Source organism: Pipistrellus kuhlii, unplaced genomic scaffold (assembly GCF_014108245.1).
Source record: "Pipistrellus kuhlii isolate mPipKuh1 unplaced genomic scaffold, mPipKuh1.p scaffold_m20_p_32, whole genome shotgun sequence".
Classification (NCBI taxonomy): Eukaryota; Metazoa; Chordata; class Mammalia; order Chiroptera; family Vespertilionidae; genus Pipistrellus; species Pipistrellus kuhlii.
In genome coordinates this window covers 4,663,823-4,685,029 of record NW_023425532.1, presented here as the reverse complement: position 1 = coordinate 4,685,029, position 21,207 = coordinate 4,663,823, and the positions used below count along the sequence as shown (strand labels likewise).

General features: G+C 50.4%; 1 protein-coding gene and 1 non-coding gene across 2 annotated transcripts; one reads left to right on the top strand and one right to left on the bottom strand.

The window, feature by feature from the left end:
• Positions 1-1,666: 1,666 nt before the first annotated feature.
• LOC118731827 lies at positions 1,667-1,734 on the top strand. Its single transcript, XR_004991974.1, has one exon. It is a non-coding gene; the product is annotated as a small nucleolar RNA SNORD77 (small nucleolar RNA).
• A 14,813-nt stretch (positions 1,735-16,547) lies between these two features.
• Positions 16,548-17,912, bottom strand: LOC118731712 (erythroid transcription factor). Its single transcript, XM_036460460.1, has 3 exons — positions 17,894-17,912; positions 17,582-17,826; positions 16,548-17,126 (listed from the first exon to the last, which is right to left on the bottom strand). The coding sequence occupies exons 1-3, from the start codon at positions 17,910-17,912 to the stop codon at positions 16,779-16,781; spliced, it is 612 nt and encodes a 203-aa protein (XP_036316353.1). The 3' UTR covers positions 16,548-16,778.
• Positions 17,913-21,207: the final 3,295 nt, after the last annotated feature.

The window sequence follows — 21,207 nt, the reverse complement described above, 5'->3', positions numbered from 1 at the left end:
AGTTTTTGTGCACCCTCTTCTAATTAGAACGAGCTGAATTATCGTTCCAAATGAGTTCATGTGCTGTGCTTGGAATACACTAGCATTATAGAGAAAATAATGCCTCTAGTAGGCCGAGGGAAGAGCAGGCTACAATTGGAGACACAGTATGGCCTCAACTGCTTGGAAAGTACATGGAAGAGTGGGAGGAATGTGCTTGGCCAGAGTGACTCGGGTTGAGCGTCGACCTATGGACCAGGAGGCCAGGGTTCGATTCTGGTCAAGGGCACAGGCCTGGGTTTTGGGCTCCATCCCCAGTGGGGGGCGTGCAGGAAGCAGCTGGTCCAGGATTCTCGTCATTGATGTTTCTGAAATCAAAAACATACTAAAAATAAATAAATAAATAAATAAGTGGCCAAGCAAACCCAGAAAACAATTTAAAGCAGGAGGAGCTCTGCCAAGATAGTGACAGTTCCCACTTCTGGTTAAAGTTTTATAAAGACTTTCTGCTTCCTGTTTGTACTGAACAGATTACAATGGAAATATGTTTTCTAATAAAGATGTTTTCTCTTTTTTAGCTGTGAGAATAGTGCAGAGGGTCCTGTGGACCCTTCGCCAGTTCCCGCCATGGGAACACGGGTACAGCTAATGCAGCATCAAAGCAGGAAGTGGACCTTGGTGCAACCACGGACCTGATTCAGGTTTCTCCAGTTTTACATGTAGTGTGTGTGTGTGTGTGTGTGTGTGTGTGTGTGTGTGTGTAGTTCTGCGCAGTTTATCGCGAGCTGATCTGTGTACCCACCTCCACCAAACCATTCCAGCAGCAGCAGCAGCAGCAAGATCTTCCGAGGCTGCCTCTGTGGTCACACCTGCCCCTTCCTGCCTCCTCACCCGTCACCCCTGGCAACCACTCTTGGTTTCCATCGCTGAACTGTCATTTCCGCATTGCTCGCAAAATGGAGCTGTGTAGTACATACTGTGTGAGACTGGCTCTTTGTCATTCAGTGCAATGACCTTGAGAGCCATCCCAGTGGCTGCAGTTCCGCCTTGTTGCTGAGTATGGATGGGCCATTGTCCATTCAGCCAGCGAAGGACTGGCTTGTTTCCAGTTGTTGCTGTTAATCCTCACCTGAGGACATTTTCCCATTGATTTTTATTTTTATTTTTTTAAATATGCTTTATTGATTTTTTACAGAGAGGAAGGGAGAGGGAGAAAGTTAGAAACATTGATGAGAGAAACATTAATCAGCTGTTTTCTGCACACCCCCTACTGGGGATGGGCCTGCAACCAAGGCACATGCCTTTGGCCAGAATCAAACCCAGGACCCCTGAGTCCGCAGGCCGACACTATCCACTGAGCCAAACCAGCCAGGGCTTCCCATTGATTTTTAGAGAGTGGAAGGGAGAGGGAGAGACAGAAACATCGATGTGAGAGAGGCACATCAATTGGTTGCCTCCTGCACGCACCCCAACCAGGGTCTGGGCCGGGGAGGAGCCTGCAACCAAGGTACATGCCCTTGATCAGAATCAAACCCAGGACTCCAGTCCACAGGCTGACGCTCTAGCCACTGAGCCACACCGGCCAGGGCTGTTTGCAGTTTGTGACCATTACACATTGAAGCTGCTGTGAGCATTCGCGAGCAGCTTTTGTGTAGACAAGTTTCCATCTTTCTGGCATAAATGTCCAGTACTGTGATGGCTGCGTCATTCAGCAGACTGGCTCCTGTGCAGAGGTACCATTTGTCTGATGTGTCTGAAGACAGAATCTGCCAAATCCTTTTCCAGAGAGACTAGAATTTTTTTGAAAATAAATTTTTAGCCCTAACCGGTGTTGCTCAGTGGATAGAGCGTCGGCATGAGGACTGAAAGGTCCCAGGTTTGATTCCGGGCAAGGGCATGTACCTTGGTTGCGGGCAAATCCCCCGTGGGGGATGTGCAGGAGGCAGCTGATGGATGTCTTTCTCTCATTGATATTTCTAACTCTATCCCTCTCTGTAAAAAATCAATAAAATATATTAAAAATATTTTTTATTGATTTCAGAGAGGAAGGGGGGGAGAGAGATAGAAACAACAGTGATGAGAGAATTATTCATTGACTGCCTACTGCACGCCCCCCACCTGGGCGTGTGCTCTGATGGGGAATCGAACCGTGACCTCCTGGTTTACAGCTCGATTCTCAACCATTGAGCCACACCAGCCGGGCTGTGTTGTCGGAATTTATTTTGGCCTAATTGGTGGGAAGTGATAGCTCACTGTGGTTTTAATTTGCATTTCCCTAATGACTGGTAATGTCAATCATCTTTTCTTGTGCTCATTTACTATCCTTATATTCTTTGGCAGAATATGTTCCTGTATGGCCCATTTTAAAATCAATTGATTGCCTTTTACTGCTGAGTTCTTTATATATTCTAGGTACAAGTCTTTCCAGATAAATGATTTGCAAAGAATTTGTCTCAGTCTATAGCTTGTCTTTTCACCTTCTTAGTCTTTTTCAGAGCAAACAATTTATTGAAAAACATTTTAAAATTTGATGCAGCCCAATTAATCAACATTTCCTTTTGTGGAATGTGCTTGTGCTGTCATGTGTGAGGACCCTTCGCCCAGCCCTACATTCCAAAGACGTTTTTTCCTCTTTTTTCTAATAATTTTGCATTTAAACCTACAGTCCATTTGAGTCCATTTTTAAGGCGTGAGGTTTAGATGGAAGTTCACTTTTTAATCTGTCCGTTTGTTGAGAAAACTATCCTTCCTCCATTGACTTGTTTTGGCCTGGCGAGTAGCTCAGTTGGTTACCGTGCCATTCCGATCCGCCAAGGTTACCAGTGCGGTCCCGGGCACACACAAGACAAACCAGTCCCCGGTCAGGGCACAGACAAGAATCAACCAGCAAATGCATAAATCAGTGGAACAACAAAATCAGTGTTTCTCTCTCTGCTTTTCCTTCTCTCTAAAGTCAATCAATCAGTAAATTAAAAACCAATCAGTCGGCTGTCCTTGTCTGGGCATGTTTGGGTTCTCTTCTGTCTTATTGATCTATTAGCCCAGCGCACGTGTAGGTCCCCTAGGCCTAGCCTGCCGTCAGGGCCATATCTGCCGCCCTGTGATGCCCTGCACACTGCGGACACTGCCAGTGCTCCGCCCCGCCTGCCAGGAGTTCAGCCCTGGCCAGTATAGCTCAGTGGATAGAGCGTCAGCCTGCGGACCCAAGGGTCCTGGGTTCAGTTCCAGCCAAGGGCACATACCTTGGTTTCCACTCCTCCCTGGCCCGGGCCCTAGTTGGGGTGCGTGCAGGAGGCAACCAATTGATGTGTTTCTCTCATATCCATGTTTCTCTCTGTCTCTCCCTCTCCCTTCCACTCTCCCTAAAATCAATGGGCAATATCCTTGGGCGAGGATTAACAAACAAAATAAAAGGAGTTCAGCTGGTGGCCACTCCTCTGGACGGGCTCCCGTGAGGGGCAGACATGAGGTTTCCCAATGGGCCACATCATCAGTAACCGCCTGAGCGGAAACGCGCACTCCGCTACCCACACTCAGGGCACCTTGCACCTTTCCAGCGTCATCTTCCTGAAACTCATCATTTGAGAGTACTTGGGGCCTGACTCGAATATTAATTCTCAGCATGCACTGAACTCAATTACCACAATGTCCCAGAATGTTAATAACAATTTTCATGCCAATTTCCGCCAAGGAGCTGTGTCCTTGGCTCGCACTGCGGTGACTTCCTGAGAAGGCCTCTAATTGCCGCCGCACAGGCAGAGCCGGCTCCCTCCCCAGGGGCCCGGCTGCCAGGTGTCACTTGCTTTCCCGTTGGTTTTGTGTGTTTTTTAAAAAAATGTATTTTAATTGATTTCTGAGAGGAAGTAAGGGAGAGCAAGATAGAAACATCCATGAGAGAGAAGCATGGATCAGCTGCCTCCTGCACGCCCCCACTGGGATCGAGCCCATAACCCAGGCCTGTGCCCTGATTGGGATTCGAACCTTGACCTCCTGGTTCATAGATTGACGCTCAACCCCTGAGCCACAGGGTGGATTTTGAAGAGATCTACAGAACTAACAGTATTCCTTTTTTAAGTCAGTCTATTCTGAGCTTTCTTTATATATGCCCTGAGTGGCCAGATTATGATGATCTCTGAACGCATAATAATCTGGCCACTCCCTGTCTATTCTATGGAATAAAAGGCTAATATGCAAATTGTTCCTTGACCAGGAGTTTGACCAGCAGGCAGGCCGGCCAACCGTCCATGTCCCCTCTCCCTGGCCAGGCTGGCCAGACCCCACCCATGCACGAATTCATGCACCGGGCCTCTAAAATATATAAATACACACACACACACACACACACACACACTGAGTGACCAGATTATTATGCATTCAGAGATCATGATCATCTGGCCACTCAGTGTGTTTTAAATTTATTGATTTTTATTCATTTTGAGTTTATCCTGGTGTGTGATAATGGTTTATGGACCCAATATTTGTTTTCAATTTGACCCAACTGCCATCTTGGAAATATCTGTCTGTTAGGGTAAGGTTAAAGTGTAGTTAAGAGGCTCTGAGATTCAATGACTTGACTAAGATAGAAATAATGTCTCTTACCTGCCATTTCCGAATTCGTGTTCAGGCCAGTGGGTGACTGGGCCCTGCCATTCCGGATTGAGGCTCCTTCCGGTCACTTCTCTACCTTGAAGGCAGCGGTTGTCAGCACAGTTCCTGCCCCAGGAGGCCAGCGTTGCCGGAAAACTTGTTAGAAATACAAGCTCCCGGGCTCTACCCGGACCCGCTGACTCAGACGCAGCGAAGAGGGGTGCAGTGATCTGTATCTTAAGCTCCCCAGGGATTCGCATGCGCGCTGGGGTCCCAGAACCGCTGATTAAATCGGCCTGCGTTCCGGGCAGGGGGGCGGGGTGGTGCTCAGAGGAGGTGCGCCGCTGTCTTCCTGTGTCAGTGTGGAAGTGGCACGCATCACTTCACTCATATGCCATTTGTGTAAAACCTTTTAAAAAAAAAATATATATATATATATATTTTATTGATTTTTTTACAGAGAGGAAGGGAGAGGAAAAGAGAGTTAGAAACATCAATGAGAGAGAAACATCGATCAGCTGCCTCCTGCACACCCCCTACTGGGGATGTGCCCCCAACCAAGGTACATGCCCTTGACCGGAATCGAACCTGGGACCTTTCAATCCGCAGACCGACGCTCTATCCACTGAGCCACACCGGTTTTGGCTGGGTAAAATCTTGGTCACATGGCATGTCTAGCTGCAAGGGAGGCTGGGAAGTGTAACCAAGCTGGGCACATTCCTTTGTATAAGACAAGGGGAGAACGTATTTGAGAGGATTGCTAACAGTCTTCACCGCAGTCAACGATGATCAGATACAAAACTCCCATTGCACCAACGGGCTTCCTTCTGGAATTTCTCCTCTATTAGTACTGGCCTGCTGGTTCTTGGGCTAGAACTGCATAGTTTTCATTATTGAGGCTTTGCAATATGTTTTAATATCTTCAATATCTAGTTTTCCCTTCAGTGCTTTTTTTTTTTTAATATATTTTTATTGATTTTTTACAGAGAGGAAGAGAGAGGGATAGAGAGTTAGAAACATCGATGAGAGAGAATCATCGATCAGCTGCCTTTGTACACCTCCCACTGGGGATGTGCCTGCAACCAAGGTACATACCCTTGACCAGAATCGAACCTGGGACCTTTCAGTGTACAGGCCAATGCTCTATCCACTGAGCCAAACCGGTTTCGGCCCTTTAGTGCTCTCTTATTTAAAGTTTTATTTTTGTTCTTCTCGCTTGTTTATTTTTTAAAAACAACATTTACAAATCATTTGTCTAGTTATAAACACTTTGGAGGATTAAAAAATATTATATCAATTTCAGAGGGTAGGGGGAGGTAGAGAGAGAAACATTAGTGATGAGAGAGAATCGTAAATCAGCTGCCTTGTGCACCCCCCACACTGGGGATTGAGCCCACAACCTGGGCCTGTGCCCTGACTGGGAATTGAACCGTGACCTCCTGGTTCATAGGTGAATGCTCAACCACTGAGCTATACCAGCCTGCCATGTTTTTGTTTGTTTGTTTTTAAAAGATCTTGTGTACTTCATGTCAAGTTTATTCCAAGTTATTTAAGTTATTTGTTGCTATAATAAATGGAATATCTTCTTCCTTATATTTTCTAGGGTGGGGCAAAAGTAGGTTTACGGTTGTGAGTACTTGAAACACAGTTTATTCTTGTATTATTATTATACTAGAGGCCTGGTGCACGAAATTCATGTACGGTGTGTGTGGGGGTGTGCCTCAGCCTGGCCTGCACCCTCTCTAATCTGGGACCCCTCGGGGGATGTCCAACTGCTGGTTTAGGTCTGATCCCGCAGTTGGACATTCCTCTTACAATCTGGGACTGCTGGCTCCTAACAGCTCATCTGCCTGCCTGCCTGGTCACCCCTAACTACCTCAGCCTGCCAGCCTGATCACCCCTAACTGCCCTCCCCTGCTGGCCTGATTGCCCCTAACTGCCTCTGCCTTGGCTCCCACCACCATGGCTTTGTCTGGAAGGAGGACCAGAATACTGGAAGATGTGCAGTCTATCCAGTCTAATTAGCATGTTACCCTTTTATTAGTATAGATATTAACTATTGTACTTCCATAAAAACAACTGTAATCCAGCTTTTGTCCCAAACTATTGATTTCTTTATATTTTATTTTCTGCTACTTTACTGAATTCTCATATTGCTTGTTATAGTTTCTCAATTGTGTCTCTTGGCTTTTCCAAGCATGCAGTTACATTTTCTGCAAATAATAATAGTTTTACTTCCTCTTTTCCAATTAGTAGACCTCTAGTTATTTTTCTTGTGTAATCACTTCAGTTAGGATCTCCAGTACAATGCTAAATTGTTAATTCTTCTGACATTTCCCATTAAATTTGATACTAAAATAATTAATGTCAAACATGTTAAACATATTAAGGGTATCAATTCTATTCATATTTTGAGTTTTCAACCAAGATGGGTGTTGAATTTGTCACATACCTTTTCACACTTTGAAGAAATGTTTTTTCTCCCTAGATTTATTAATATACTTATTTTAATAGTTTTTCTTTTTTCTTTTTATTTCTTTTTATTTATTTATTTAAATATATTTTATTGATTTTGTACAGAGAGGAAGGGAGAGAGATAGAGAGTTAGAAATATCAATGAGAGAGAGAGTCATCGATCAGCTGCCTCTTGCACACCCCCCACTGGGGATATGCCTGCAACCAAGGTACATGCTCCTGACCGGAATCGAACCCGGGACCTTTCAGTCCCCAAGCCGACGCTCTATCCATTGAGCCAAACCAGTCCCGGCTCTTTTTTATTTTTATTTGATTTTAGAGAGAGAGGAAGAGGGAGAAAGAAACATCCACTTATTGTTCCACTTATTTATGAATTCATTGCTTGATTTTTTTATGTGCCTTGAGCGGGGATCAAACCCACAACCTTGGCATATCAGGTCGATGCTCTAACCACGTGAGCTACTGGCCAGGGCCTTAATAGATTTTCTAATATTCAGATAACGTGGTATCCTTCCCCTTCTAATCCAAAGAACTGGATAGATCATGGATGCAACAGGTAGCTGCATTTCTCCCTCCCTTCCCCTGACCTCTGAGTCCTCGCCACCCCGCTGAATGGTACTATCACCAGAGAAAACTGCATACCAGCTGCACTTACATTACAAAAGTAAATAGGAAAAAAGCCCGAGAGAGAAAAGCAGCTGAGAAGCCATTCCTTCTTTCTTATTCCTTACACTGCTTGCCAGCTGATGTCATACGTTCTACTTGCAAACCCACCTCTTATTGTCACCACTGCTGACATCCTGGGCCCAGCTGGCTTCCTTCCTCAGCTGGCCATGCATACAGTGCCTAGATGGCCTCCTGCCTTCATTCCAACCAGCCTCCCATCCACCGGCCACCCATTGGGCGCCTATCAATCAGCCAGCTTTCCATCCAGCCACCTTCCTTCCGAGCATGGCTGTCTCCTCTTCATTCAGTCCTGAACTCAAATGCCCCCTCTCAGAGAGGCTCTACCCGAAATTCCTAGCTAACTTCTCTAAATTTTTAAAAAAATTTTATTGATTTTTTACAGAAAGAAAGGGAGAGGGATAGAGAGTTAGAAACATTGATGAGAGACAAACATCAATCAGCTGCCTCCTGCACACTCCCCACAGGGGATGTGCCCACAACCAAGGTACATGCCCTTGACCAGAATCGAACCTGGGACCTTTCAGTCTGCAGGCCGACGCTCTATCCACTGAGCCACACTGGTCAGGGCTGAGCCACAGCTTTCTTGACTGAAGTGGAAGCAGCAGTCCCTGCCCCTGTGTACTTTCTGTGACAAAGAAGGAAAGGTGTATGTAAAGTGCTATTTTAGCATTCTGTGGACATAAAATAGTGGACATACAACAGTCACACACACACACACACACACACACACACAACTGTGCCCCCTAATCCTTCCATTACTGTTCCATGGTAGGAAGCTCAGAGCCATGTGAACTACTCCCACCTCCCTCCACTAGCCGAAGGCCAGCTTGTGGTTCTAGAATATCATTCACATCTGCAGTTCTTGCCTTCCTGCTGTGCAGCCTGGATCACAGAAGCAGCTCTCTCTTCCTCCACCCTCTCCCTCTCTGGGACACATCCCTTCCACCCTTCCTCACTGACAGAGCCCCGTTTGGCTCAGGATGCGGTGCCTCTCTGAGGATGTGCAGGTGCTTAGCCTCCCTTGCAGCTACAGACTTGTCTCCCAATTCCCGTCAGTGGGATGTATTGTAGGTGGGAGCCCCTGGGGTGGTGTCCCCTCCCACACGAAACCTCACGAGAAGACTTTTGGCTCTATTGGTTTTTCTTTCTTTTTGTTAAATCCTCACCTGAGGATGTTTTCCCATGGATTCTTCAGGAGAGTGGAGGAGAGAGGGAGAGATGGAGAGAAATATTGATGTGAGAGAAACACATGAATTGGTTGCCTCCTGCTTGAGCCCTGACCAGGCCTGGGAGGAGCCTGCAACCAAGGTACATGCCCTTGACCGGAATGGAACCGGGACCCTTTGGTCTGCAGGCCGACACTCCATCCACTGAGCCACCCCAGCTAAGGCTCTACTGTTTTCTCTCTCCTAGAACTTGGAGCACAAAGCCCAGAGATGGAGGAATTGATCTGCAACCGTGAGGACAGAAACCATATGCTGACGGTGGTGGGGTAGAGAGATGAGCGACTCTACATCCTAGTTGACCCGGTGACATTGGTACCCCATCCTGAGCTGGGACCTCTGGACCTCTCAGCACGTAAGAGAAAGAAACCTCCATGCATCTCAGTCTCCATCCGCTGGGCTGTCTCTTCTTGCAACTCTTTGGGAGATAAGGGTCACCGTTCCAGCTTCAAGATTGCCAGTTCTTTCCCCTGCCTGCTCACATCTACCTTCAAATCCCTCTACTACATTTTTCAGCTCCAAATGTTCTCTCTCTCTTAAAAAAAAAATTATTGATTTTTTACTGAGAGGAAGGGAGAGGGATAGAGTTAGAAACATCAATGAGAGAGAAACATTGATCAGCTACCTCCTGCACACCCCCTACTGGGGATATGCCCGCAACCAAGATACATGCCCTTGACTGGAATCGAACCTGGGACCCTTCAGTCTTCAGGCCAAAGTTCTATCTGCTGAGCCAAACTGGTTAGGGCAATGTTCTCTCTCTTGACGGATACTTCCATTGTGCATAAACATTTTTTTCCTTCCTATCTTCCTTTGAGCATCTTCAAGATAATTGGTTAGCTTTGTCTAGCAGGTGTGTGGCCTAATCTTTCTCAGAGGTGTTTCTGTGTGTGTGTCTACCCCTGGAATGGACCGTATGCTGCATTTCTCTGTGTGCCTTCTGATTTGTTGTTGGAAACCAGGCATTGGAATCTAATAATGTAGTAACCGGAAATAAGACTCTCTCCCTTGCCCAGGTTTGCTGCTTTTTGCTTGCTATAAGCCGGGCCTGTGCCAGTGACTTTGTACATTCCCCTGTGTCTATGGCTGCTTTTGAATGTCCTACATGTCTGGCTCTTAAAAGGGGCAAATAAAGAGAGATGGGGGACAGAGTGGTGGGGAGGGGGGGGCAGGAAGAGGAAGAAAAAGGGTGCTGGCCCTTTAAATCCCCTGAACTTTGATTTAGTTGGACAGGGAGGGTCTTGCAATAGCAGTAGTGCCATAGTGCAAAGATCAAAACCAGGAGCTTAACCTTGGTGTGAGGACAGTCACTAAACTATGAACCTACTTCATATGGCACCATTTTCCCCCCACAAACGTTTTTCTGTTTCAGGATCCAACCCAGGACTCCCCATTGCGTGTAGTTATGGTTCCCAGTGTCCCAGGCTCTCTCTGACAGGTCTTCCTTCCATCGTCTCTCTTCTTCTTTTTTAAAAATATATTTTATTGATTTGTTTCAGAGAGGAAGTGAAAGGGATAGAGAGTAGGAAATATTGATCCACTGCCTCCTGCACACCTCCCACTGGGGATGTGCCCGCAACCAAGGTCCATGCCCTTGACTGGAATTGAACCCGGGACCTTTCAGTCCGCAAGCCGATGTTCTATCCACTGAGCCACACCGGCCAGGGCATTTCCATTGATTTTTAGGGAGAGTGGAAGAGAGGGAGAGACGAGAGAAACATCAATGTGAGAGAATCACATGAATTGGTTGCCTCCTGCAGGAGCCCCGACCAGGGTCCAGGCCGGGGAGGAGCCTGCAACTGAGGTCCATGCCCTTGACTGGAATCGAACCTGGGACCCTTTGGTCCGCAGGCTGATGCTCTATCCACTGAGCCACCCTGGCTGGGGCCCTACATTTATTAAACGAGATTCTTCTGCAAGGAAGCACTTCCCTGCTCCTATTGATGTATTTCTTCGGTTTCTCATTAATCTCAGCGCAGGCCCGTGGCTGGTCACACTGTTCTCTGGGCTCTAACCCCGGCTGTCATGGCTGGTTCTGTTGTCCAGCGGTCCTCGTTCTCCTCTCCTTCTGCAGGAGCTTCCCTCTCTTCCTCACGCACACGGTGTGGGGGGTCTGGAGTGAAGAGACCAAGACCAAGGTCCTAGGGACTAGCAACAGGGGACCCGCTAACCCATGGCCCCAAGGCGGGACTGGGGTCTGGGAGAGCCGGTGCCATGGAAGGGGCCCTGCCCGGGGATCAGGATGGTGCTACGTCCTGGCAGAGGACTGACGGAGGGGCCCCTGGAGCCGCCACGCTGGCTGCTTTCCTGGACAGCGAGTCTGTGCCCTCCCCATATGGCTGGGCAGGGAGCTGGGTGGCAAGTGGTAGGCACCGTGTTGGTGGGTGTGTGTTTGAAGTTCTGGTTGGTTTCCAGAGCCATTTCCCAACCACCAACATTCTGGGCAATGCCCTGCAGTCGGGGGATGGCGGTGCCAGGCGCAGTGACGCCAGTTCCAGGCTAGAAACTGCCCCCGGAGAGGGCGGGGCCGACCCATCTAACTGGGTGGGCGAGGAGCAGGCGCCCTACTCCTGGGTGCGAGGCGGAGCCTGGGCCGCTCCGCTGGGGAGGCAGAGGTCAGCCTGCGGGCACCGGCCTGGGCTGGGCAGACGGAGGGTGACCTCTGGGCTGGGCAGACGTGGGGTGATCCCCTGGGCTGGGCGGACGGGGGGTGAACCCCTGGGCTGGGTGGACGGGGGGGGGGGGGGGGGGGGGGGGGGAGGAGGGCTCTGGGCTGGGCAGACGGAGGGTGGCCCCGGCGGCCTGAGCTAACAGCTGCACTTGAGCTGTCCTGTGGGCTTCTCCTTGCAGCTCTGCTTCTTTTTCTTTTTTAAAAAAGTACACACCGAGTGGCCAGATGGCGATGATCTCTGAACACATAATCATCTGGCCACTCAGTGGTTCCTAGGTTGATGCTCAACCCCTGAGCCACACCATCGGGGCGAAAGCTCTTTTCCATAGAGACTCTCTCCCCAGGACGAGGCTCTGGAGGCACCTCGGGGACCTGCAGGCTGGGCGGGGTGAGGAGGCCTGGCTTGGCCTCAGGGCTGGAGGGGGGGCTGCTCCGGGCAGAAGCAGAGCTCCCTCCCAGGGCCGGGCCTGCGCTGGGAAGCCAGAGGCCAGGAGGGCGGGCAGAGTCCCGCAGTCACACGCTCCGGCTCGGGGTGGAGGCTGTGGGGGGTGGAGGCCGGGGGCCGGTGACTCACTGTTTCTGGGAAGAAGGAGCGGAGGCTCCAGCGGCTTATTATTCCTGCATGCGCCTTGGAGACGGAGCGCACAGGCTGGACGGCGTGCAGGTCTGGGCAGCGGGCCAGGAGGAATCCATTAGTTTTTCTACTAAAAACTCCTTTACCCCTAAGCCAGGGGTGGGCAAACTGCGACTCGCGAGCCACATGCGGCACTTTGGCCCTTGAGTTTTTAGCAAAGGCAGCTTAGAAGTGCCCTAATTAGGTTAATAACCATATGCCTACCTATATAGTTTAAGTGTAAAAAATGTGGCTCTCCAAAGAAATGTCAATCGTTGTGCTGTTGATGTTTGGCTCTGTGGACTAAGGAGTTTGCTGACCACTGGGCTAAGCCATAAATCCCACCTCCCAGCCAGGGAGTGCAGTTCCAGGAGGCAGGAGGGGGCTGCGAGGCTGATGTGCGCCGGGTCACAGACCCCTCCTTCTCAGGGGCCGTTTCCCTGTCCGCCCATGGGGAGGGTTTGCTGTTCTCTGTGGGGCAGGAAGGAAACAGCCATTCCTGTGCGCAGCTGCTGCCTTCTCTCTCTTCTGCTTAAAAAAAATATAGATATGTCGATGTCAGAGAGGAAGGGAGAGGGAGAGAGTTAGAAACATTGATGAGAGAGAAACATTGATCAGCTGCCTGCTGCACATGCCTTACTGGGGATGTGCCCACAACCAAGACACATGCCCTTGACTGGAAACGAACCTGGGACCCTTCACTCCACAGGCCAACTCGCTATCCACTGAGCCAAACTGGTCAGGGCAATGTATATATTTTTTATGATTCTAGAGAAAGGAAAGGAGAGGGAGAGAGCTAAAAACATCAATGATGAGAGAGAATCATGGATCAGCTGCCTCCTGCACGTCTCCCACTGGGGATGGAGCCTGTTACCCGGGCCTGTGCCCTGACCAGGGGAATAGAACCATGACCTCCTGGTTCCTAGGCCGATGCCTAACCATTGAGCTACACCGGCCGGGCTCTTTTGCTTTTTAACCCTAGGTCAGTGGTCCCTGTGACTGGAGGACAAGCCAGGGGACAAACACACACACACAAAACCATCTCTCCCCTGACCCACACCAGCGGACCGTGATTGGCAGGGCAGGAGGAGAAGTGTCCGCAGCTGCTCACGGGTCTCGCTCACTGGGGCAGCTGCGGTGCTGATCGCTCCTGGAGGGGAAGTGATTTCCGGAGGAAAGGAGACCGGTTTGCTGGGTGAGTGCAAACACAGCCACACCTCGCCCTGAGAGGTCCTCCAGAGAGGTAAAGAGTGGGGCAGCCTGGCCGCAGGTCAGGAGAGAGAGAGAGAGAGAGAGAGAGAGAGAGAGAGAGAGAGAGAGAGAGAGAGAGAGAACACGGAGCAGCACCAGCCGCAGCCGCCCAAGCCTCCGGAGGTTTGGGTCACTTGGCAGCTTGTAGGGTTCAGCCCCTTAAAGCCCAGGGAAGTAGAACTGCTGGGCAGGCGGGGCCACTGAACTGGTCTGCCCATCAGCCACACCCTCGGCTCTCCTCCCCCCCGCCCCCCAGGACAGCAGCGCTAACTTTCACGGCACAGCATCTTGGGACTGGGGGGGGGCGGGGGGGAGCCACAGCCTTATTTTTTAACTCATCAGCACTGTCCCTTGGGGAGGCTAGGCCTCAATAGCAACCGGAAGTGTGAGTCAGGATGGGGGTTGGTCTTGGCCCTGCCCCCATTCAAGCCCCTCTTCCGGAAATATCTTCTAGCACCCAGTTTCTGGCGCCTTTAGAGTGGTTGTTTTTTTAAGTTATTATTATTTAAAATACTTATTTGTAGAAAGTATTACATATGTCCCCCCTCCTCCCCCATTGACCTCTCCCAGCCTGCCCACCTCCCCCGCCCCTGTCCCAGGCCTTCGCCACCCGAGTGTCTGCCTCCAAGGGTGACGCATAGCTGGACACCAGGTCTTTGGTTTGATTACCATCGGCCCCCCCCCCCGCCGCCCCCCCCCTCTCCCCGGAAATTCCACACTCTGTCCCCTGCTTCCATGGTTCATCAGTTTATTTTGTTACTTATTGTAGATTCCACATAGGAGGGAGATCGTGTGATCCTTGCTTCCACATGCTACTTGTCTGTCTCTGGCTGGCTTGTTCACTCACCATGATGCCCTCCAGGCCCCCACATGCTGTCTACAGGGTAAGGTTCCTTCTTTTTCACAGCTTCATGGTGCTCCATGGACTGGATGTGCCTCAGCTGTTTTATCCACTCTTCTGCTGGTGGGCACTTGGGCTGTTTCCAGATCTTAGCTTTGTGAATTATGCTGCTATGAACATAGGGGCGCATATATCCTTTCTGATTGATGTTTTGGGGTTTTTAGGATATATTCCCAGAAGTGGGATCACCGGGTCAAAAGGCAATTCCATTTTTAATTTTTCAAAAATATTTTTATTGATTTCAGAGAAGAAGGGAAAGGAAGAGCAATAGAGAAACATCCATGATGAGAGAGAATCATGGATCGGCTGCCTCCTGGACATCCCCTACTGAAGATGGAGCCAGCAACCCAGGCATGTGCCCTTGTCTGGAATTGAACCCAGGACCTTTGAGTCTGCAGGCCCACACTCTATCCACTGAGCCAAACCATCCAGGACCCATTTTCAGTTTTTTGAGGAACCTCCATACTGTTCTCCGCAGTGGCTGCACCAGTCTGTATTCCCACCAGCAGTGCACGAGGGCTCCTTTTTCTCTGCAACCTCGACAAATGACATTTGTCATTTGTTGATTTGTTGATTCTGACAGGTGTGAGGTATACCTCATTGTCGTTTTAACAGCCCAAATGTCCATCTACTGATGAATGGATAAACAAAATATGATTTATCTGTACAATGTACAATGCAATATTATTCATTAACTAAAATGAATGAAGTTCAGCCAAAACCAGTTTGGCTCAGTGGATACGGTGTCGATCTGGTCAAGGGCATGTACCTTGGTTGCGGGCACATTCCCAGTAGGAGGTGTGCAGGAGGCAGCTGGTTGATGTTTCTCTCTCATTGATGTTTCTAACTCTCTATCCCTCTCCCTTTCCCTCTGTAAAAAAATCAATAAAATATATTTAAAATAAAATAAAATGAATGAAGTTCTGACACAGGCTACAACATAGACAAACTTTGAAAACATTCTTCTGAGTGAAGAAACCAGACACATAGGAATACAAATTATATGATTTCAAGTGTATGAAATGTCCAGAACAGGCAAGTCATAAAGACAGAAAATGGATTAATGGTTGCCATGGGCTGGAGGAGGGGGAATGGAGAGTGACTGCTATTGGCTATGGAAGTTACTTTTGGGTTGATGAAAATATTCTAAAATTAGCTAGTGGTGGTGGTTGCAAAACTCAGTGAATAGACTAAAAATCATCGATGTGTACACTTTAAAAGGCTGTTTTAATTATGCTGAGTGAAATAAGCCAGTCAATGAAAGAGAAACACCACATGACCTCACTCATTTATGGATGATAAAGAACATTATAAACTGATGAACCAAAAGATAGATATAGAGACAGTAAAGCAACAAGTAGACTGTCAAGTTACAGCAGGTAGGGTAGGGAGATCTGGGGGAGATAATAGATCAACCGAAGGACTTGTATACATGCATATAAGTACAACCAATGGACACAAAACTCTGGGGAGGGGGGGTATGTATGGGAGGGGGGGGGCAATGTTAAATTATGTACACAGATAATAAATGAAAAAAAAATGGGGAAAGAAAAGGCTGTTTTATGGCATGTAAATGATATGTCAGTCAAACTGTTACCAGAAAATACATATGCCTGGGTCCACTCTCAGAGATTCTGGTTTGGTGAGTCTGAGATGGACCCTGGGTACCTACCTTTTTAGTCAAATATCCTAAAGGTTGGGGAGGGAGTGGTTTACAAGGACAGAAAAAGGCCTTTCCTTTTCTTTGCGGTGGCCTTCCACCATGTATGAGAAGCCCCTGGTAATTAAACCCCAAGATTGTTGGCTCCTTTGATTCAAACAGCCCCTCTCTTTAAACTGCAGGAGAAGATGAATCTACTCTCAAGGCTACATTCTTGTATTCTCCTCCTCCCTGCTGTTTTCACAACTCAAGAATAATTCCCACCAGGAGTCTCTAGTTAGTAGAGTTTCCTTCTCCCTCTTTTCAAACCTCTTTTGAACTCTCATAACTGTTTTTCTAAGCATGTTTTACAGCCTTGGGGAATATACTGATAAGACACCTCTCTAGGACATCTGCCGGATTGCCTCCTGGAAAGCAAACAAATAACTTTTCAAGACAATCCCCTGCATTTGCTCAACTTCAACACTTATGATACCACTTTTGTCTCTCACCATCAGCCTCACGCCATCGCCACAGAACCACAGGCCCTTTGCATATCCACCTACCACGGCTCTTTATTCAGTCCCACTCAGACTCACACCTCCAACTTTAGGACATGGGTGCTTTATTTCACAAATCTTTGACAATCCAGACCAAGGGGTGTGGGGGCCCAGAGGGTTGGGCTGTAGAGGGACTGCTGGCTCATTGTAGAGAGGGACCCCAACCCTGCTCTGGGGACATGTTCTGTGTCCTCATGGGCTGAGTGGCGCCTCCACAGTGGTGCTGGTGGAGGGAGGCATGGGGCCTGTGGGTGAGCCCAACAGGGGCCCGGGGAAAGGCATGAGGTGGCTGACAGGCCCTGACAACTCCTCGGGGCCCGGGCCTTGGTAGAGCTGGGCAGTGCCTGGTGGGTCCAATGTCAAGCCTGAGGCCACCTCCCCAGAATTCCCACCATCTCTGCCCCCGTCCATGGAGCCACCCGCTGGCCCATCAGCTGGTCCTGGGCCTCCCAGACTTGACGCTGGCTTCTTTTTTTGCTGTGATGTCTTGCGCTTTCTAGTCTTTACAACATCCTTCCGCATAGTCACTGGTCGGTTCGCCTGACAAAAGGGAGACCATGAGTGTTCCCCAACCTCAGACTTTGGCCTCTGTGTCTCCACCCTTCCCACCCCACTCCTTAAGAATAGGGAACTGGGCCATGGGCTAGGGGAGCAGGCCCAAGCTGTGGCACAGATAATGCCTAAGGAATCATGAGCTTGTGAGGCCCTAAGCTGGGGAAAGGCTGGGGGAGCCTCTAGCCATAGGACTAGCTGATGGGTGGAGGGGAGGAGGAAGGAGATGAGAAATGGCCTAGAGAGAAGGGAGCAGGAGGGATTAGGAAGTCAGGGAGGAGATGGAAGTGCAGAGAAGAGAGGGATTGGGGGGGGGGGGGGAGGGAGGAGAATAACAGGAAGAAAGGGAAGGGAGATAGGAAGAATACAGGAAAGGAAAAGGAGAAGGAAGGGAGTGTTGGTGGGATGGGGGAGCAGGGGGGAGGCTAAGAGGCAGGGCACACCTGGTGTCGCTTGTAATAGAGTCCACAGGCATTGCACACGGGGTTTCCATTGGCATTCATCCGCCACACTGCCGTGGTGGTTGTCTGGCAGTTGGCACACTGGGCACCTGCCCACTTGCTGACCCTCTGGGGGCAGAAAGAATGTGAGGGTTGTGCACTGGGCGGGGGGAGAGGGGAGACACACAGGAAGTGAGGGTCAGGGTTAAGGCAGGGCTTCCTGGACAAGGCGTAGACTGAGGGTTCTCCTGGGGCTTTCCAAATGGTGTGGGGGCTGCATCAGTGGTTCTCAACGTTGGCGGACATTGGACTCACTTGGGGAGTCGAAAACCATCCTGATGCCCAGGCAGTGCCCCAGACCAAGTAAATCAGCACATCTAGGGAGGGCCCCACGTTGACCCCAGTGTGCAGCCAAGTATGAAAAAGGCTGTGCAGGGAGTGGACGGCGTGCCTGCTTGCAGCCTGAGGGTGGGCTGAGCGTAGACACTCTTGTACAGAGCTGGGTCCCTGAGTGGATGGGGCAGGGAGGGAGACTGGGGTTCTCATAGAGTGTGAGGACAGAGATCCTGCAGGGAGTGGGAACAGCAGTACCTGGGTGAGGGGAGGAGGGCCTGGGGTCTTACCTGGCGCGTTTTGGGGGTGTTCTGCCTGTCTATCATCTGACCATTAGCATTGCTCTGGTATGACAGCGGAGTGGCTGTTGCTCTGCAGTACTCACACTCCCTGGCCTCTGGAGAGGTGGACAGGGGGAAGAGGGACCAGGCTCAGCCCAACTTTGCCTTGGACCCGCCCCCTACCTCAACCTCCCTGTCCCTTTTGGGGAAGCTCACCACAGGTGGTCATGGGCAGGGCTCCATGAAGATTGGTAGACGAATAGGCCGATGAATAGGGGGAGCTTCTGGTGGGAAGAAAGAAGCCCCTTGCAAAGCCAGGGGCCCCTCTGGGGACAGGGATGGAGGAAGGCCCTGCAGGTCCCCGTGTGGACTGGTCCGGACTCAGTCGCTGTGTCCTGAAGGTGCCTCTCGCATAGGAGTCTCCTAAGACCTGAGGCGGGGCGACCTCCCAGGTGGGGCACACAGGGCAGGGAGGGTAGAGCCCAGTGTTGCCATAGGCCCAGCTGGTGTATGGTGAGCCCCATGGGGTCCCCTCCATACATCCGGGACACGGGTTCACTTGGTAGCCTGTTGAGGGGGTGGGTGTGGGAAGGAAGAAAGAAGGGGACAGAAGGTCTGATGCCATCCTGCTTTCAGGGTGCAGTGGTGCCCAACAGTCCCAGCATGGTGGCCAACCTCCCCACCTTCCCATAGGTTGCCAGAACAGCTGCTGGCCCTCAGGGACTCCTGGATCTGAGCCCCATTGGTCACCCTGGCAGCTGAAGTCACCCGAAGCCACTTCCCAATGGACTTTGAGCAAAACTGTGTGGAGCCCCATGGGCCACTCAACAACGAGGGCCACCCCCACCTACTTACAGCATCCATTCCAGATGAGGCAGTATGGGGATGTACATTCCCAGACCTGCACATGCACATATGCAGAGAACATGGTCCACATAGTCATGTGAAGGCTTCTGGCCCTTTCTAAAATGGCCTCTTTGTTGGGTTCTACCCTAGCCAAAGGTCTCCCCGGCAACCCCAACAGCATGGAACCCTGCCAGGAAAGCCAGTGTAGCAGCAGCCTGCATGTGCCCCAACTGGGACTGAGGATCGAACCTAAACCCAGGTGCATGCTCTTGACTGAGAATCAAACCTGAGACCCTTTGGTGCACAGGCCCATGCTCTAACCACTGATCACATCAGCCAGGGCCCACGAGGGGTTCCTATGGGCCAGGCCTGGAAGTTGTGTGCGAGTGTCACACATCCCACATGGTTCGAGGTACAGGTTCAGGGTTCTGATTCAGGCTCTGGAGGAGGCAGCGCGAAAATGAAGGAGGCAAGACAAGAAAGATAATTTGGGGTGGGGGGCATTGGTATATGTATAAAAATAATAACTTAATAAAAATATATTAAAAAAAAGAAAGATAATTTGGAAATTGGGGGCCAAGCCGAAGCCCAAAGGAGGACTCCGCTTTGCTCTGGCCTTGCCATCCCTTTATCCAGGTTTGGGGTATACCCATAGCCCTTGGGCAGGCAATTCCAATAACAGCTCAGTGACAGCCCATCGGCAAGGATTTACATGAGACTAAAAGGTGGAGGTTGCTTCAGCTCCTTTGTCTCCACCAGACAGTGGGTGCTTGGCTCTGACCCTTGGCAGAGCCTTAGGGTTGACCAGCCTTCCGGACTCCTTGTCCACCTCTCGCTGCTAGTGAAGGCAATGGGCAGCTTCCAACAGTCATGTATGTCACTGCTCACTCCATTGATCAGAACTGTCACATGTCCACCTGTCCGTGTAAGGGGGGCTGGGAAAGTGAATGAGTCAGGAAGAAAGGGGAACAGGGTTGACAAGCCTATAGCAGTGTCTGCTTCAGGATTCTGTAGACTCCCCAGAGCTATGCTGTTTCATGTGGGAGCCACTGGCCACCGTCAGAACAGTGGCTCCTGTACGAGGTGAGAGTAAGGCTTCCAGAACAAGGCTGTCAGAGAGAGAGAGTCTCATCGGGGCTCCTGTACAGGGTCAGGAGAGTGTTTCCAGAGGGCAAGTTTCAGGGCTCCTACAAAAGATCAGGTCAGAGATTCCTGAAGTGAGTCAAGTTATAGATTTCTGTTGGAAGTCAGAGAAAGGTTTTCTGCAGAATCCGGTTATAGGCTCCAGCACTATTATAGACAAGGCTTCCTGTAGAGGGTCAGGCCATGGAGCCAGGACAGGGATATGTCATGCGTTTTGGGGGTGTTCTGCCTGTCCATCCTCTGACCATCAGCATTGCTCTGGTACGACAGTGGAGTGGCTGTCGCCCTGCAGTACTCACACTCCCTGGCCTCTGGAGAGGTGAACAGGGGGAAGAGGGACCAGGCTCAGCCCAACTTTGCCTTGGGCCCTCCCCCCACCTCAACCTCCCTGTCCCTTTTGGGGAAGCTCACCACAGGTGGCCATGGGCAGGGTTCCATGAAGATTGGTAGACAAATAGGCCGATGGATAGGGGGAGCTTCTGGTGGGAGGAAAGAAGCTCCTTGTAAATCCAGGAGCCCCTCTGGGGACAGGGATGGAGGAAGGCACTTCAGGTCCCCGTGTGGACTGGTCCAGACTCAGTCGCTGTGTCCTGAAGGTGCCTCTCGCATAGGAGTCTCCTAAGACCTGAGGTGGGGCGATCTCCCAGGTGGGGCACACATGGCAGGGAGGGTAGAGCCCAGTGTTGCCATAGGCCCAGCTGGTGTATGGTGAGCCCCATGGGATCCCCTCCATACATCCGGGACATGGGTTCATTTGGTAGCCTGTTGATGGGGTGGGTATGGGAAGGAAGAAAGAAGGGGACATGAGGTCTGACACCATCCTGCTTTCAGGGTGCAGTGGTACCCAACAGCCCCAGCATGGTGGCCAACCTCCCCACCTTCCCATAGGTTGCCAGAACAGCTGCTGGCCCTCAGGGACTCCTGGATCTGAGCCCCACTGGTCACCCTGGCAGCTGCAGTCACCTGAAGCCACTTCCCAATGGGCTTTGTGGGGCCCCATGGGCCACTCAACAATGAGGGCCACCC